Here is a 20,235-nt window from a genome sequence, read left to right on the forward strand (position 1 = left end):
AGAGTGCCCCCTTCCACTTTTTTTGTGGCTCAGACTATAAACAGTGTTGGCTGGTTTGGATGGATCAGTAATACAATTCTTCTTTCACTTCCTGTCCTGGAGGCCAAACAGTAAGTGAGAGGAAAGCTCTCTAAAATTTGTGACGTTCCCATCTTAGACGATTGTCAATATATTATTGGCCTCACATTGGAAGATATCCTCTCACCTCTTACTCCTATGACAACTCTATAATTTTGCATTTCCCCTTACTTTCTATCTTAATGACAGTGTTCACCAGAGTAAATAGAGGAATAAACCTACCCAGCAGAGACATAATGGGCAAGATTATAGGTCAATTTTATTCCCTAAATCTATTTGAATTATGTAGTTGATCGCTACAGCGAGGCGGGCTAGCTCTGGGGGGCCGTCATATGACGGCCTCCAATGATCATGCCCACTGCGGGGGGGGGGGGGGGGGCGTTGGCGGTGTACTTTGTTATTACTTTGTTATTACTTTGTCTTCCGGACACTGCTGATCGCAGCATCTCTTTACCACGTGATCAGCTGTGTCCAATCACAGCTGATCACAGATGTAAACAGAAGCCAGTTATCGGCACTCCTTTCCTCACGTTGACAGGGTGAGGAGAGAAGAGAGACAATAACCAATTTCTGTAAAAGGGACATGTACACTGATCAATTTTTTTCTTCATTAAATGAGACAGAATGAGAACATTGATCCAGGAACAGAGCAATTGCACCAAATACACTCTTATTGAAGTTGTCTTTTTAAAAATATCCCTTCACTTCCACTGAGTGCAGCCCTTCAGGCATATCTCTTATCTTCATCTCAGATCTATTAACTTCCGCCAACATATTTCTGGCCGACTCCTCTTTATATTGAGCATGCACGCTGTGACACTAAGGGCTCATTTACACTTGCCTCGGCTTCAACACACATTAATGGCTAGTTTACACTTGCTTCAAAACAAGGCTTCGGACAGGCTTTGTTAAAGCCCTCTGAATGCTACTCAAAGCTCCTGTCACGAAAAAAAAAAAAAATTGTTAGCTTACAGTCCTGTTTACATCTTGCTTTGCTTTGCTTCGGCTTTGCTTCAAAAACTATACCCCATGTAGCTTTAGTGGTGCTTCAAAGCGTCTTCAAAGCCTCCATAGAAGTCTAAGGCCGCGTACACACGCGCGGACTGTTCGCCCAACTTTGTCCGCTGAACAGTGTTTGGGCGGACAGTCCGCTCGTGTGTGGGCTTTCAGCGGACAGTTTCAGCGGACAGTTTGACGAACAAGGTTTTTCGGAAATTCCGTAAAACTGTCCGCTGAAACCTTGTTTGAGCGAACAGTCCGCCCGTGTGTAGGCTTGTTCGTCAAACTAAGTACCGTGCATGCTCAGAAAGGATTTACACGCCGAAAGTTATAATGCAGTGTATAGGACGTCGTATTTTTCGTCCCGTCGTACGTGCCGTTCACGTCATCGCGCACGGTTTCAGCAAACTGTTCGTTCGTCGTGTGTGGCCATGTCCGTCCATGCTAATTTTGAGCGGACTGTTTGCCGAAACTGTTTGACGGACAAAGTTGGGCGAACAGTCCCCGCGTGTGTACGCGGCCTTAGTCTAAGTCTAAGTCTAAGTCTTACTTGAAGCCTCACAAAGCTCCACCAAAGCCTCAATGAAGCCCCACCAAAGCCCCACCAAAGCCCCATCGAAGCCCCATCGAAGCCCCAACGAAGCCCCAACGAAGCCTCATCAAAACCCTACCAAAGCCTCACCGAAGCCCCATCAAAGACCCATTGAAGCTCCACCAAAGCCTCATCAAAGTCCCACCGAAGCCTCATCAAGGCACCAGCCAAAAGCAAGGTGTAAACAGGACTGTAATCTAACCATTTTATTTAGTGACAGCGGCTTAGACTAGCATTCAGAGTGCTTTAACAAAGCATGTCTGAAGCCATGTTTTGAAGCAAGTGTAAACTAGCCCTAAAGGTGAAGTTGTCCTTAGGAGGTGGAAAGTAACTACTTACCTCAGGTAAAAGTCTGTCAATTTGCACGCAAAGCATTATCAGGGAGCAGGAAGAAACATTTACTTTTTTACCAATAGACAATTGTATCTTTCTGCTTTGATGTAAACAGAGGTGATTATGACATGATCACACATTTTAAAATCAGAATATGCTACCTGAAGCAGATTTTTGGCTGATTGGTAAAGTTCACTAGTTGGAGCCTGCAGAGGAGAATATACCTTTATTTACCATGGCTGAAGAGAATCTTGCCAAACCTTTCCCCTGCCATCAGTCTCCCCTATTTAGCAATGCTGTTGCCTTGCTTGCTTCAAAAGTGTCATACAAAAAAAAAAGCAACAATCGCTTGACTTGCTCACGTGTATTAAGTGTCATAGAGAAGAAGAATTAACAAAATAAATTTGATAAAGATAATGACCGGAAAAGAAACAGACAATAAAAACTGTAGTGCCCCTATTATGTTGGCGATCAGTGGAAAAGTTCCCACTTTTATTGATGGTCAGTGGGAATAGGATCCCCTTTTATTAGTTGCAAGTGGGCGAAAAAACCCCTTACATTGTTAATCAGGGGCAAGACAGGGAGCTAGCTAAAAAGGATATTTGATGTCAATGGTTACAGAGCAACAGAAATTGTTCATTACTCAAGGAAGCCCTTTCAACCCCTGGAGTGGCCCTGGCTGCTCTAAGCAGTGTCACTGTTGAACTTTTTCTATGTAGCAAGAAGAGATTCTATTCTATTGCTATCTGAAGGGGAACTCACCATTTTAATCACTAGATGGAGTACAACATCTACTGAATGTAAACAACCATTGCGGGCATTCTTTTTGTGATAATGTTTTGTAGTACATTTACAGAGGTCAGTGGAAGCTCTTTTCACACGTTTAACAGGAACGGCAAAGTGTTTATAACAGCCAAAAGGCAAATGCAGATGAGTGTCTGCCTAGTAAATCAGGCATTTCTGCATAAAATTTGCCAGTTCTGTTTTTAATAAGCTGTACCATTTTTAGAGTCTGTAGAATTTAGCATACATAGAGCTACATGTGTTGATGTTTCATAAAAAAAGTCCTGAATTGATGTGGTGGTCTTTAGAATTTTGTTTATAATATTTCTTCATTGTCTAATATGTTCAGTGAGGAAGGGTAAATCTGTGTCCTCTAAGGGATCCTGTTTGGATGTAATTAATACATTGCTAGCCATGCATTAGTATACTTCAATTGAAATTGCACTTGATAAAACCTAAGCTCATCTTGTATTTTTTAGCCAGCAGCAGCTTCCCACTTGGCAGTGAAGAACCCCTGGAGAGTTTTACAAAAAGCTTCTCCCCATCGGTTATCGGCTTCATGTTATATTGACATTGCCTGTAAAGGATTTGATACATGGTTCAGGCAATGGGATTTTTACAGCCAGGGAATAGCCTGATTAATGTCCTGTGTCAAGACAAAGTCTAATGGAAATCAGGAGGGGGCTGATGCATAGTAAATGGGTAAACAGAGAGTCTCCTCGTCCTTAGCTATGACATTGCACAACTGACATCGGGTTCTTACATCTGCAATCTATGTAGAGATGAGACAGTTAGAACTTCATACTACAAACTTACACTTAGAGCAAAAAGTGGTCACTTTAAAGTGCTTTTATTAGACACATACTGTCTCTTTCACATTTTTATCAGCAACAACCTTAATACGTCAGATGGCAGGTGTTGCCATCTTTCTTTTGAATGCCTCACTTCAGGAATCATTCCTCTGGACATGTATTCCCTGGCACATTTTCCATGTAGCCACAGGGCAAAACAACAGATGCCCTCCTAGGCATCACAGACCCTTGGACACTTCAACCCTCTCCAGACCAGATTTCTGCTTTGTACCTGTTTTAGTCATCTCGGTCCTAGCCCATTAAATGGTACACCCCTTGGAACTCAACTGTCAGAAAAGGCTGCACCAACTCACCTCAGTCCTCAATTTGTGAGTATGTTTTGAGATCAGAGAATAACTGTTTGCAGGATTTTCTTCACAAGACTATGGTGTTCTATCTCATAGCAATCCAATGGATAAAAACTCCTGGACGAAAGCACCAAAATTGAAGTGGTTGTGCAGGTAAATTGTATTTTTACCCTAATGTATTCTCTGCATTAAGGTAAAAAATATTTCCATATCAGTTCCCTCCAGCCGCCCATAAAATACTTACCTAAGCCTGACCCAATCCAGCGCTGCGCCTGTCTGCTGCAGCGCTCCCCTCTTTTCACAGGATGCTCAGTTTCAGGAACCATAGGCTCCTGCTGCTGTTAATCAAATCTTGTGAGCAGAGAATGGGGGGGGGGGGGGGCAGGCTGAGCTGCACTGTGGCTTGCTATGGGAGAATAGAATAGAATAGAGAATAGAAGGAGCCAGGAGAGGGGGAACAGAGCTGCTCTGTGCAAAACCAGAGCAGAAAAAAAAATTAAGCCTTTACAATCACTTGGGTTAACTCTCAGTATTGCTATACCATGACTTTATTACCATAATTATAAAAAAAAATAAAAAATCATTTGTACCCTGGGCTATAGCTGATAACTGCTGTGACATATGCCTCTGTTGCTGCTGTATTACCCTTTTGCAATGTGGACAAGGTTGAACTGAATATTCATTAATGGAAAGTGCAGCAGTCATCTTTGAGGAGACCACTTTGCAATACTTGTCTATGCAGTGTCTCCACAGCAGGGGGCAGTCACCCTGGTTGGGTCTGGATTGAGTGATTGGCTGATGCACCAGAGCAAGCATAAGTGGTCTGCAGGTGGCTGGGGAACGTAGTCAATAAAGCAGCACAGCCCTGGTGCTGGGAGGAAGAGAGGGACTACATCTCCCAGAGGGCCTGGGGAACAGTGGTGTGTGGCTAGAGTTTTACTGGAATGATCTGAGGCTGTGCTGTCCAGGAAAAGAGTGCTGATCAGAGAATGCTGCTTCTATCATACTCTTTGCAATTCTACGTGTGAGGGGGCCTGGATCCTAAGAGCCTGCCCTGTGTATCAGTGTTTCACTACCTGGATGAGACGAATAACTGTGACCATCAACAGACCCCTGGCCATCAGGAGAGAACCATTGGCTACTACTGCTGGGTACTAATTTGCAAGGGAAGACCCTTTTAGAGATCTATGTGGAAATGCATAGTCTGGAGCATGCCTGCTGTGGTGAAAGACTTATTGGCCACTTATTTTTGTTGTTTACTGGTTCTGTAAAATAGTTCTGTCCTAGTGGGGTGGACTTAGCCCCTGTACACACGGTCGGAGATTTCCACAACCAAATCCGTCGGATTTTGTCCGTCAGATTTAGTCTGACGGATTGTGTCCGAAACTGTTGCATACACATGGTCGGACTAAGTTGTCGAAAAATCCGATCTTTCAGAACGTGATGACGTGATTTCGTTACGATGGAACTAGATTTAGGCTAGTAGCCAATAGCTTTGATGTAGGAATTTGATCTGAGCATGCGTGGCACTTGGTCCGATCAAAATTCTCTACACATGATCGGATTACGTCCGACCGGCCCAGTTGGTTGGAAAATATTTCCAACATGTTGGAAAATTGGGTCCAACGGAGATTCAGATGGAATCAGTCCAATGCATACCACACACAGTCTGATTATCTGACGACACGGTCCGATAAGACGCATTCCAACGGATTCTCCGACCGTGTGTACGCGGCATTAGAGTGCCTTGAAAAAGTATTCATACCCCTTGACATTTTCCACATTTTGTCGTGTTACAGCCAAAGCATATTCATGTGTTAGAATGACCCAAAGTCCAGCCCTAAATCCAAATGAGAATCTGTGGCAAGACTCCAATCTGGCAAAGCTTGAGCTATTATTTGCCAAAAAAGAATTGGCAAAAATTTCACTCCCTAGATTTGAAAAGCTGGTAGCAACATACCCAAAAAGACTTGCAGCTGTAATTGCAGTGAAAGGTGGTTCTACGAAGTATTGACTCAGGGGGCTGCACAAATGCATTCCACACTTTTCAGATGTTTAGTTGAAAAAAATAAATTTGAAAACCATTTATAATTTTCCTTCCACTTTACAATTATGTGCTACATTGTGTTGGTCTATCACATACAATCCCAACAAAATGCATTTACATATGTGGTTGTAACATGACAAAATGTGGAAAATTTCAAGGGGTATTAATACTTTTTTTTAAAACACTGTAGCCTTTATTTGAGGACAGTCCAGTGCACCTTTGGATTACAAAAACTGTACTAGAGAACACCCCCACCACTTGTAAAGAAGGAAAAGAGGGTCTCAGCTGGATTTAAAGAGAGAGATCTCAGCAACTTCTGTACCTGTCTGACTTGAACTTGATTTTTACTAACTCAGAGCACGTGCCCAAGACCCAGAAGTGTCATGGGTCTGGTAAGAGGATAACATCATACAAGTTATTCTGTTCTTTCTTATTGATTGTTTGCGTAAATGCTCTTGCTAATCCCCTCTTCTTTTAGGCTATGCTTGGCCTAATAATCTGTTTAATATATCTCAACGTGTGTCAGTAAGTGCTGGGTGAGTGACGTGTGTCATCTTCAGGTGTGCAGAGAAATCAAAATAAAGCGATTCCTCTGGTGGTAGCAATACACATTCATAAGATAGACAAGCTTAGTGTCCAACATATATAAACAAACTTCTCCTACCTATTTGTGTTTAGCATTAAAAAAGACTGTGAGGAGTATATTATCTGCAGCTCCTAGCCAACCTGTCCAAAACAAATATATTTTTTTTGACTTATGACAGCAATCACAAACATACTCATACATTTTTCTATGGATTTTAACTCTAAAATGACTAATACAACAGGGACCACAGGGTACCTCTACATTGTCTCTAGCTGGAGCATTGCTAAACAATTAAAAAGGTTTGGAATGCTGAGGGTAGATATCAGAAAAATGTATTAGCTGAACTCAATTGTAGATATTCTGGGTTATTTAGGAAGTCTATAAAACATTTACTGTGGAAATATCTCCAACATTTGCACTGTTGTCACAACATAATTGGTGTAATGGGTGCACTTTCTATCATCTAGTGGCCATAATGCAGTATTTTCCCATAATTTCAGATAAATACCACACTATGACCGCTAGATGGAGCTGACGATCAAGGGAAGTAAACATATTACACATATTATGGTGCCTATGAGTGATAGCTGTGCAGATGTTGGGGATAGTTGCACAGTATTTTTTTTTTTTAAATAGACCCATTTGAGTCCCATTATATTCATATTATGGATTTGCATGTTTCACTGGCTTTTCATTATACTACCAAATTGCCAGATGCCTAGATCTAGAATGGTAGGGATACAGGTCTTCTAGATTTGAAGTCATGTTCTGTATTCTATAAGAGTATTGAGTTCATTTTATTGCAAGTCAAGGGGCAATAATGATGTGCCATCTGTGATAACCTTCAGCAACCCATATAGGTTTATCTAAGAACAGTTAGGACAAATGAAGATGATTTATGTGCCTGTTGATTGCTGTACATTGTTCATTCCAATTTACCTTATTGAAGCAAATATGTACTGAGAAAATAAATACAGTAGGCTGCTATTGCTAAATTCCTCTTGTAAAAATCATAACTGCCTGTCTGCTTTAATGTCCTCTGAGTCACTTACTTAGAACCAAAGACAGCAGTTACCTGTATATTCAAAATTAGGTTAATAATAGCAGCTTTTGTTTTCCTCTTAGTAAAGTTTTCAGTTTTATTTATGACCCCCTCCACATTATTTCAGTAACAGATGATAAAATGTGCATTGTGAGGCATCCCAAGTCTCCCGCGAGTCACAGGAGTCTCTCGCATTTGGCTGCTGGCTCCCAGACACCCACAAGCGCTGGGTGATCTCCCGGCTGGGCCTGTCACTCAGCCACAAACAGCAGACAGAGCAGCCCGAGCGGTCGAATGGAGTATGGCCTCGACGGGCGCTCAAGACACTCTGCCTTCTGTTAGTGGTCAGGGGAGGGGGAAGCGGAACAGAGCCGAGAGCGCTCTGCTGGTGGACACTGATGGGCTGCGCTGGTGGACACTGATGAGGTGGCACTGAAGGACACATGGGCTGCACTGATGGACACTGATGAGGTGGCAGTGATGGGCTGCACTGATGGGCTTCACTATTGGGCACTGATGAGGTGAGACTGGAAGTCTGCACTGGTAGGCACTGATGAGGTGGCACTGATGGACACTGATGGGCGGCACTGGCGGGCACTAATGAAGTGGCACTGATGGGCACTGATGGGCTGCACTGGTGAGCACTGATGAGGTGGCACTGATGCACACTGATGGGGTGGCACTGATGGGCATTGATAGGTTGCACTGATGGACACTTATAGGCTGCACTGGTGGGCGCTGATGAGGTTGCACTGAAGGACATTGATCGACACTGCTAGGCTCCGATGGACACTGATAGGCTGCACTGCTGGGCACTGATGAGGTGTCACTGATGGGCATTGATGAGGTGGCACTGATGGGCTGCACTGGTTGGCTGCACTGATGGACACTGATAGGCTGCACTGTTGGACACCGATAGGCTGCACTAATGGGCACTGATGAGGTGGCACTGAAGGACACTGATTAACACCGATAGGCTGCACTGATGGACACTGATGGGCTACAATGGTGAGCACCCTCTAGTGTTCTACTAGCAGTAGTACAGGTAGACTATAATCTGGCTCACAGATAAGCTTGAGCCATGGAATCTGGGTCAAGGTTATTAGAGGTTAGGCCAGCGCCTATCATGACTCATACAGACAGACCTCTGGTACTCCCCCTGGTTCTGGAAAGTTGGAGAACATTTTGAAACTAGTGGGCTGCCTTCTGTAGCAGGTCTCTATTGAAGACAGCAGAGTGCTTACGTTTTTAGCCTTGTACTGGGAGAGCTCCAGTGTGTGCTGTCCAAGGGAATGAAAGTTCCTACCCTGTAAGGGGCTGTTGCTAAGCTAACAAAAATGGCGGTTAGCTCCTAAAAGAGTGAACCCAGCAGAGCTGTGCAAAGGATTGAGATTTGTTCAGGAGGAAGGAGTGAAAGTTGTAAATAGGAAGGACCTTATCCCTGGTTAAGTTATTATTGTCAAGTTGGGCATCCCATAATCCCTACCCCATCCAAGTTATTATTCCCTAATAAAACAACAAAAACAAGCAAAAGACTGGTTTCTGTGTTTGGATGTTAGAAGAAAACACAATGTGACTGGCTGTGCAGCAGTGCGGAACCTTCACATTTGCAACTCCTACAGGGGAAGTGTGGATGAAGCCATAATTTTCGCCTCAGCCAATCAGAGGAAGTGTTGTATCCAGTCACAGAATACAAAGTGTATTGGGGGTGGGTAAGCAGTGCTCAGCCCGACTCAAATGTGTTTCGGGAACCGGACAGGAAGTTCCTGTTCCACTGCTGGAACATAGCCCTTTATACTGTATATAGCTGATACTACATAAAGTGTATACAGTATTCCTAGCAAGTGCACCTGTTAATGAAGGAAATAGTTTGTTTGCAACAGTGTAGCCCACACAAATTATTTAAAGGCACATTAATTGTGGAGATAGGCTTTAATATGACATCATATTATGTAATTGATAAATGCAAACAGTGTAAAAAACTGAAACTAACCTAGACTTGGCTTATTGCAATCTCTTCATAGCAGAGATGGAGTGTGAAAGGAAGAAGCAGTGCAAGCAGCCTATCAGTTCCTGAGCCTGCAAGATGTATGCTGATAGGAAGAAAAAGCAGAGTGATAAAGAGATCAGATCATCACTGTGTTGCTTCTTCTTTCACTGTTCAGTCGCAGGCTGAAGGTGGGCTCAGGGTAATCTGGGTTAATGATGAAGTAGGTTGAATGATTACGGTCATCAAACTGGGGACATCTAAGTGGTAGACAAATGTGCTGTGAGTACTGTGGGGAAAATCCCTGCACTAGATTTATGCATGGAAAGTGTTAAATTTACGTTGATCGGGATTCAGCAATGTTATTCTTACTCCATAGAAATGTTGAATTTGGTTCCTAAACAGTTGCTGTTCGGGATGAGCTGGCATACAAGAATAGCATCTGTTAAAAATGGCTCCACTCTCTGTTTTATTCACTACATTGCTTTCTTGCCTGTCAATAATTTCTTGCCCTGGTCAAAGCTGTGCACTTCTGTAAGAAAGAATAGAGGATCACACAGTTTATTTGAAATAATAGTAATTTTAATTAAAGTGTAACTAAAGGCAACACTGCTTTTTTTTGTGGGCAGATTAGAGAGGAATTTAGAACACCTGTTAGGATTTTATTTCTGTCTGTGCCCCTGTTTGTGAGATCTGAAGAGGCGATTCAGTTCGCATTGTGCGCTATATAAGTATTTCATTCATTCATTCATTCATTCATTCATGAGATTCACCTTCTCTATTTGTCCTGCTTGACATTATCATCAAAAGTAAAAGAAAACCCTACATTTTGAGTTTCCAGAACACTAATAAAGGGGAAATCTTCCAATGGTTCTGGTGACCCTGGTTAAACCCAGGGATTCTCTCACTTTGGAGGGAATTTCACTCACTTCCTGTTATGGCCATGGAACAGGAAGTGAAGGGAAACATCCCCAATGGGACACAGGTGGCAAAAAAATTAATAAAACATGAAAAGGGTTATAATTCTCCTTTTCTCTATCCAAAATTAAAAAAAAAAGACCTTAGTTCTACTTTAAAGCTTTGTAAAAAAGAAGATTGCAGTTGGCGGTATGTCCTATCCCAACTTGCCTCTCATTATTTATTCATTAAACACAGAAGTCATACTTGCAGTGACCTCCTCTGATTTCAGTTGAGAGCTGGATTCAAAGCAAGCCTTCAAATTCAACTTTTCTGACTTATTAAAGTGTCCTTTGCTGTTTGTGGGTAGAAAGAAAAAACAACTTGATCTCACATTATTTTGGAGTTTATCTCTTTACATTTACATAGAGATGCCAGCAATTGGTTTTAGCTGCTCTGTAAATTTTACCAGCATAGAGTGTAAAAGCCTATTTCTGAGCGGGAATATATTGGGCACCATGAAATGATACTACCTCAGCGCTAAATAACTGTAGCAGTATAGTATCACATAACCATATGATTTTACCTTTTTTTCACGAGCTGTAATGCTTTATGTATTGTATGTAAATTAAAAAGTGCTATTTGTGATTGTAACATTTCTTAACTTTGCCCAGGTCGCAGCTGCACCTGCACCAGATGGTAGATAACCACTCCTTTGGAATTGTGCCAATTGTGAAGGTAGGAGATGTTTTATAATGTAATGCAAACACTGGCTGTATTGCAGCCCCTTTCCTTTTTGTTCTACCATGCCGCTGCACGTTTTTGTTTTTTTCTTGCATTGTTACATGTTTTAGGTATGAAGCCAAGTGTATTTCATAAAATCTGTGCTGCACAGAGATCCACAAAGAAGCCATTACATCTCATCTTTCAGCAAACAAATAAAAAAATAAAAAAAAATTACTTAGCAGTAACAATTGTTTTTATCCTTATAGAATATTTTTTAGGGATGGGTGGGATGAATATTCCTAAAAAAAGAGAACTGCACCTCTTTGTTTATGGTGCTTTTTTTTTGCTTTAGTAACTCTATCTAAAGATCTACCTAATCTGATGAGGGCAGCAAGCCTGCACATTACCTGAGTTTGGATAGAGGAACTGCCTTCTATGATTGACTTTATTACATATGTGGGATTGGTGGTGTCTCTTTAGACATGTACATATTCAGGGCCAGATTTTTGCATGGTCAACACAGGCCATTGTCTAGGATGACAAGGATTCAAGGGATGCCACATATTATATTCCTGACTGCAAGTAACACAATTCTAGGTAATATATAATTAAAGGTTGCAGACCACTGCTCTATCTGCCAATGAAATACACTTGGGTCCACAACATTGCTGTCCTTGCTTAGTGTGTGCACATTATTATTCCATTTTTGGTGGAATAATAGTGTACTTATAGTTCTTCCACTCTGGGTTCCTACAGCTAGAACCAAATTGTTAGCAGAATAGTGGAACACTTTGTGGTTTTACATTTATAACACACACACACACACACATATACACACACATATATATATATATATATATATATATATATATATATATATATATATATATATATAATATATAATATATATATATATATATATATATATATATATATATATATATATATATATATATATATATATATATATATATATATATATATATATATATATATATATATATATATATATTGAATATATAATACATGTGAGAGTACAGCCCAATCAGCGTTAAAAAATGACATTTTCAGATTCATAAGGGATCACGGCCTGTCTGCATCCGTTCTACCTCTTCTCTTTTGTCGTTAATATGGTGATTCTAGATTAACCTTCCAGCATGTCTTTGGAGTGTGGGAGGAAACCCACGCAGGCACAGGGAGAACATGCAAACTCCTGGCAGGTAGTGCCATGTTTGGGATTTGAAGTGACCCTTTTTACTGCTAGGCGAAAGTGCTACCCACTACATCACTGTACCAGCCTGGGATCAGGCTGGGCTCACACTAGTGTGAATTGAATGCAGGTTTCCCCCAATTCCAATTCGCACGATAGGAGATTGTGACCAGTTCTCTGTGGCGGCTGTGGAGTGGCTTGCACAGGAGTCCTGTGCGTCTTTGGCTAAATTATGAAATTATCATTATCTACAGTCCTCAATCAGATTTAAACATGATTGGAAGCTTACATGTGATTGGTGATGCAGGAAACAGAGGAAAGATTAAACAGCATAGTCATCAGACACTCCTGCTGTCCTCCTCCTGACTATAAGGCTGGGCTCACATATTTGTGATCCGGTTCCATTGAAAGCCGATCTGGATCACATGTTATGCGAATTGCATATGGTTCAAAATGCAGCTGATTCGCATATATGTGAACCTTAAGGTGTGCTGTATGATTATTTTACAGGGGATTATACAGTTAGATCCATGCCTCTTTATTTTTATTTTAGACTGAGCGGTGAAGAGACAAAACACATATCAGGTTTTTACTGCAGTCAGGCCAAGTTTTCAGTAAAAAAGTAAGGGGTTAAAGTCTTTGTCCATTTCCTTATTGTCAGAGTCTCCTTCCCCTGTGGCTTCTGCTCACCTATTTTTTTTTTTTGTCTTGCTGACACAGGCTGTCGCAGGGACAGGAAATTGGGTGAAATCTCTCCAAAGTAGTCATGAACAGCAATAGAAATTTCACCAATGTATGTACTCAGAACTATCCAAAACACACAAAAAGTTTTGGCTGAAGATTTGACTGAACTGCAATCACTGAATGCTATCACTTGTTGCCTAGAATAGTGTTTTGCAGTTGTATTGCTAGTTGTGTAACCATTGAATTATTTTTAATACCATGCCTTCAAATCAGAAATTGTCAGAACTGCTGAAAGTGGTAATATTTATCATTTCTCAACACTGGTAATGTGCACTATCAAGTCAGTCTCCCCTAATGTGTGTCTGCCTTAAGGCTTTCAGTTCAGGAATTTATAGACGCTATATGTATAGGTTGAGCAATAAAACCTGTTAATCTGTGAAACGATTCATGTGAAATGTTAGTAAATGTAGCATGAAAGACAGCTCCACTGCCTAGAGCGGCTCCTGCAAAATTTCCTCCTTGACTCCTTGAGTCTCTCAGAATGATTCCTCTGTGTGATCATCTCACATGACAAAGTGCTAAATAGCCAGAACCGCTCTTCAAATACCTGCCAGGAAGAAATGTTGCCACCAAATGCAGCTGTTTAAATCTGGATCACTGTTAATTTGAGAGGCTGCCCTGTATTTATTATCTGTGCCCGCATAGGAGTTTCTGGTTAGTATTCATGATATGTGCATTCGTTTACAGCAAATGTGAAACTCATCATTGAATTAGTGGGACTCTTGGGTCCAGTTCCTTATAAGTTTTACAATTTATTTTTTAAAACAGCTGTCATTTTGTAATCTATCCAGCTGCTGAAGTTTAAATGTGTGCACTCTTCGTATTTTGCATGAGCGAATAACAATAGTTTGCACTGCCAGCTGTCACTTGATTGCTTTATGTTCAAGTTAATCAAAAAGTTGTTTGGTTAATTTGGAAAGGGGTTAAACAGTTTAAGCGAGCTCAACTTTTTCAATTTTATCTACCCCATATAGTATGCTGTAATCTTGAATTCCCACTACCTGTAAGGTGGACACTGGCCTCACTAAATCCTGCTAAATAACTGTGGGCACTCCTATATAAAGCAACATCAGCCAAATTCCTATTTTTTGAAAAGGACCTTGTAGAAGAAAATGTATACCCCCACCCATTCCTTGATTTTTTATTCTCTTGCAGAACATAACTGCTTGCAAATCTTGGACGTCTGACATACATTTGGATGTACTGGATTCCTGGATTTTAATTTGTCTGGCTTCTATGGCACAATAGTGATGTAGGGGGTTGGTAGGTGGAACCACAGCATATAGCGGGGGACCAGGAAATGTGTCAGATGGCGATTATGCCAGCAGTTTCACTCTCCAAGAGAGCAAAGATTTGAGGAATTACTGGACATTTTTGTAGGGTCTATTTTCTTTAGTTGTATATAGAATATTGAAGAGTTAAAGAAGTACTTATTTTACAGATGTCTGTCTACAGGCCCCATATAATATTGACAGTCAAAATAATACATTTTTATTTTGCCATTGGTCACAATGAGCAAGGTTTATTTAGTTATCTGACAGACATGGGTGAAATAAATACATGCAGCAGTTTGTGACTCCTGTTCCCCAGCATGCTGTACAATAGCTGAGAAGGAACCAAAAAAGTACCAGTTACTTACCGGTAACTGTCTTTCTGGGAAATCTTCCAGGACGGCACACCTGAGATGAGAGGCTCCTCCCTACAGGAAACACAATCAATCGACAGCTGTTTTAAGTCCCCACCCTTCCCCTTGATCCTCAGTTTGTAGAGAAGTAACTCCTGAACCAGGTTCACAAGGGAAATCATTCCTCATAGGTACTCACCTTCTAGTGTTCTAGAATTTTCCCTCCTCCAACGGGCGGGAAGTAGGCCTGCCGTCCTGGAAGATTTCCCAGAAAGACAGTTACCGGTAAGTAACTGGTACTTTTCTCAAGTCATCTTCCAGGACGGCACACCTGAGAGGATAAACAAGTACCTCAGGCCTACCTTGGGTGGGGCCACTGCAAAACCCTCTTGGCGAACCTTGGCTCTGCAGTGAGCTTTACCTCCACTCCATACGCTCATATGCTTGATGAAGGCATGTTAGCTGGATCATGCGGCTGATCTGCAGGTCTGCTCCACAGATGTTCCTGCCTTTTCCGCTTCAGATGCAGTATCTAGGTGAAATGGGCTCTTAAAAATGGAATCAGAAAACATGTTAAACTTGTAGGTTAGCAATGTTGCCTATCTCACACATCTAACAACCATGGCCTATTATGCCTGTAGGTGCTACTTAGAACCACTAAAAAGATAAATAAGAGACCTGTGTAAGACAAGGACACTACATTAATCAATAAAAGGGCCTGTCTTAACACTATCCTGTTGAGGGAAATAAAACTGCTTCCTTTTTATCTTTATGTCAGCAAAAGACTAAAGGGAAGCCTACTTAAGGGAAATAGATTAACAGAAGCTTGAACCCTGGGTTTAAGGCATGCCCAATCTATGTCCTTACTTACGCCTGAGAGCCTTCTTCAGGAGATTAAAGTCCCTAGCAGGAGTAGACTACCCATATTGCTATGTCTAGTTTTGCTAAAAGGGCAAAATGAAGGCCATGCACCAAGCCGAAACCTATTCGATCGGGTATACATCTTTATACTTCATCCTCAGGCCCTAATACTCCTCTGAACAGAACTCTCCAAGTTCTTACTAAACAGGGCGATTCATTATCCCCTTCCTCCAGTGTCCCATAACCCTACAGGGCTTCAACCCTAGGAAATGGTTCTGGCATCCCTGAATGCAAGTGGTCAAGGTTTTCTGACATGTGGCAGCTGCAGCCCGAACTCCTGGCCCCTCCATGGAAAAGAAGGCTGAAATACAAAAGGTGATACATGCATTATTAATATCACAAATAAAATGATCATAGATTGTGGGCACGGCACAATAGATTTAGACAGAAAGGACACAAGCATAGACAACAATGTTGTGTGCCTGAGTGTGACTAGCTAAACCAATATATCAAATATGGGAAGAGACCCAAATCTGAACCTCAACGTAGACAAACAGTCCTCATAGTCTGGTTTTCTGATGTGCTGCCAAGACGTAAAAACATTAAGACTCAAGCAAACCCTAAATGCTGCGTATTTCTTTAGTGCAGCTAGCTAGGTCATAACTGATATATAAATACGGAAAGGACAGGAACCCCCTTTACTGTTGTGCTTTACCTATGTACAGCAAAACAAGGCTATAAAGACAGAAAGACCCAAACTTCTATGTTGTGTATTTCTGACAAACCACCACAGTTATAAGATTAATTTGAACACCAACTCCCGTGTTGTGCATTTCTGCTATGCCACAGGGAAAAATATGGAAGACAAGACAATCCTTTCTGTCATGCACTTCTGTAGTGTAGTTCAGATAGAACCAACACTGAGAAAGGACACAAGCAACCTGCAGCATTGTGTTTTTCTGAAACAGAAAGCACCAACAAGCTTCAATCTTGAGTATTTCTGCTGTGCAACAACATAAAAGCAGACACTGAGGAAAAAGACAGACAGCCTTTACAGCTGCAATCTTTCTGGTCTGCTGCAAAATAAAACAATAACGCCATGATGAGTATTCCTGCTGTGTAGCAAAACCTCAATCAGAAGGGACAGATAAGTTTAGGGTTCCCACACCCGTGCGACCCAACCTGCGACTTGGGACTGCAAGACGCATGAGAAGTCATATACTATGGCTTCCAATGGGTACCATTTGTGTCTGTGCGACACCAGCAGTCCCTGATTCCTGGATCCACAGACCTCAAGATTACACAGGTCGCAGGGAAAAAAAAAACAAATAGCAATTTTCAGGTCGAACCAGTAAGGGGTCCCCAATGCTGTGACTCCCTGGAGGATTGCAGCCAACAAACCCCTGCTGTGTATCCCTAAGATGCAGAAAGGTAGATCCATGAGAAACACTGCTTAGCCTGATATACAAACGATAAGGCAGTAAATATAGGACATACAGGACACAAACATTCAATCTTTGTGTATGTCTGATGTGTAGTAATATACCAATACTGAGCAGAGAGGCCACCATCCTCAATGTGTCTCTCAGCTGAGCAGCAAAAACAAAATCAGAAAAAGACAAGCAACCTTCACTGCTGTGTCCTTTCTGATATGCAGCCAATAAGGCAGAATATGCAAGACATAAAGGACAGACAACCTTCAATCTTGTATATGTCTGATGTGCAACAATATAACAATTCTGAATAGAGATAGCACATGCATATTGAAGCGATTTGGCCTTGCGACTCAACATGTCAAATCGCATGGCTAAAATCAGCACAACACCACTTTGTGGTGCTACATGGATTACCAAAGGCAGTATATGTACTACACCTGGCAGGGGTTCAATTTGTATTTCTACTATGTAGCCCAACAAATTCGAACCATCAATTTTCACTGCTGCCTTTCTGATAAGGCAGTAATACAGGACACAAAACCTCACAGACCTTAATGCTGTATAAATCTGATGTGCAACAATAAAACACTATGAATAGAGATAGCACATCCATATTGAAATGATTTGTCATGCGACTCAACATGTCAAATCGCATGTTTAAACTCGGCAGCCATTGCTGTTAATAGCACTGTCTGAATCAGCACAGCGCCACGCAAATCAGGACCATCAGACTTCACTGCTGCCTTTCTGATAAGTAACCAACAAGGCAGTAAAACAGGACACAAAGCCCCACAGACAGACCTCAATCTTGTGTATGTCTGATGTGCAGCAATATAACCATTATGAGCAGAGATGTCACCAGACACAATGACGTGCATTTCTGCTGTGCAACACAAAACCAGAAAGTACAGACCACCTTCACTGTTGTATTTTTATGATCTGTAGCCAAACAAAGCAGTACCTTTAGTATATAAAGGACAGCAAACAAGCTTCAGTGCAGTGCATTTCTGATGTACAGCAATATAGCCCTTATAAGCAGAGATGTCACAAATCTCAATGTGTATTTCTGCTGTGCCACAAAAACATCCCAGCAAGCACAAACCTTCACTACTGAGGTCTACTGGTGTGCAGCCAATGAGGAGTCATGGTCTATCCCTTTATGAAATAACCAACAGGCAATTTATTTCATAGGCATAGCCTGGGCTGTAGATACTAAACCTTCACCACCAGAGAAGGAACAGATCCTAAAATGGTTGGACACCCTACTATTAGTAGTAGTTGTTGTCCTACCTTACCTCCATAGACTGAGCAAACGCTAGCCAGCACATATCCAGGTGGTGCTGATTAGCAACTAAAGTCTCAATGAGCCCAGCCCTAGAGACCAATTTAAGACCTCTCTAGAAGAGGTGGTTACCAGTTTAGCCTGGGAGGTAAATAGCTATTTGCAGGCTTCAAACAATTAATTATGTAGCTCTTGCATAGGTTTGCACAGAAAATCCTCAATTAAAAGGATGTAGGGAGCGATCTATGGTGAATCGCCTTTAGATCTGCCACTGCGTGGATTGTAGCCCAAACCAATAAAAAAAGTTTCTTCTTACCTCCTACACTATAATATAAACACAGTGTAAAGGTGGAGTGGGAGGTTGGAGCTTATGAAAGTTAACTATAGCAGGCAACCCCCAAAAGGAGGATCTGTGACAAGGGAACCCCTACTGTGCCACACAGTAGCTTGGTCTCTGCCCATCCTTGAATGTTAGGTCAGCTTTTAAACATTGTGAAGCAACTTCAGATTCCTAGCAGCTGGGCTAATAGGGCCGGTAACCTAGTGCACCTGCTGACCAGGGGAGCTTCTGAATCCACCAACCACTGCCCAATTAATAACCTGTTCAGTGGTATACCTGGCCTGTAAGTAACTTTGTATCTACCAGGTCCCCTCTGTACGCTATATTCATCCCTACTAAATGTACCACAACTGGGCATGTAGGGAGAGGCTGGCAACCTACTGCTGCGATAACCACAGTGTCTCTGCTGTAAGAGGGAGCTGTGGCTGGTGGTTTTAGCAGTGGCGTCTGCGCTATTTGTATCCCGACCCCAGGTTCTGCACTGCACCAGTCAGTATATACACGGGGAAGGGGGAGCAATGGCCTACCTACCTCTTTCTCATCTGAAGTGGTTTAGGCACACTCGTTCCTCTGCACCACCTGTCCACCATACAGCTTCTCTGATGTAAGAGGGAGCTGCGGCTGGTGTTTTTAGCAGAAGCTTAAGGGCTATTTGAATCCAGACCCCAGGTGAGATCTCAAATGCCCAGGAACCCTCTGGCTGGAATTGGGGATTTTGCAGCTAAATTCCCACGGCAAAAGGAAAGTAAAGTACTCACCGTTGTCGTCTTCCTCTTTTTGCCACAGCCAGCGGGCTTGCTTTTCCATCCTTATGGTCCACACGCAAGGAGGATAGCCGCCAAAGTGCTCCCCCCCCCAACTGCTGTCCCCATAGGGAAGTCAGTCTATATACATGGGGGGGGGGGGGCAATGCCTTCCATTCCTCATTCCCATCTTCATATCTGAGGTGGTTAAGGCAGACATCCACCGTAGTAAACTGGTGCCTCCTCGCTCTAGAGAAAGGAGGATGTGGGCGCCTGCTCCTACTGACTCTCAGCCTTCCCTCCTGGGTAAGAACGCCGCTGCCATTTTCCCGAAGTTTGAAAATGACGCGGGTGCTTGTTGCCACGCCCTCTCCGGCAGCCCACGCGAGCTACCGGGGACCCAGGAGTCGGGGACAAGCCCCCTGGAAAGAACCGATGGCCAGCACCCCCGTCTGAACAGCCACCTGTACAGGTAAGGAGGGGGGAGACAGGATAATGGCCCCTGAAGTTCTGGGTACACCACTGTACCCAGGGTCCTTCAGCTCTCAGGGGGGCTCTTCCAATTTCTGCTGCCCGCCCTGAGGAAAAGATAGGGGAACCCCCCAGGAAGGACAAGAATATCCTACCAGACCCAGAGGCTTCCCAGGCTTGTGGTCCGGCTCCCAGGGGGAGACCACCAGCCCCAGGCTTCGGGTCATTTGGAAAAAAACAAACAGTTTCGCTGTGTAGGGAGAAACACAATCAAAAACTGAGGATCAAGGGGAAG

General features: G+C 42.5%; 1 protein-coding gene across 3 annotated transcripts in view; it reads left to right on the forward strand.

Moving 5' to 3' along the window:
• MYO18B (myosin XVIIIB) overlaps nucleotides 1–20,235 on the forward strand; it is an 861,659-nt gene that overhangs the window by 127,585 nt on the left and 713,839 nt on the right. For all 3 annotated transcript variants that reach the window (XM_077461361.1, XM_077461362.1, XM_077461363.1), the window contains one exon: nucleotides 11,178–11,241. In XM_077461361.1, coding sequence (XP_077317487.1) covers nucleotides 11,178–11,241 — 64 coding nt within the window. The remainder of the gene's footprint in view (nucleotides 1–11,177; nucleotides 11,242–20,235) is intronic.

This window comes from Lithobates pipiens, unplaced genomic scaffold (assembly GCF_037356315.1).
Source record: "Lithobates pipiens isolate NorthernLeopardFrog02 unplaced genomic scaffold, aLitPip1_a1.2 Scaffold_3, whole genome shotgun sequence".
Classification (NCBI taxonomy): domain Eukaryota; kingdom Metazoa; phylum Chordata; class Amphibia; order Anura; family Ranidae; genus Lithobates; species Lithobates pipiens.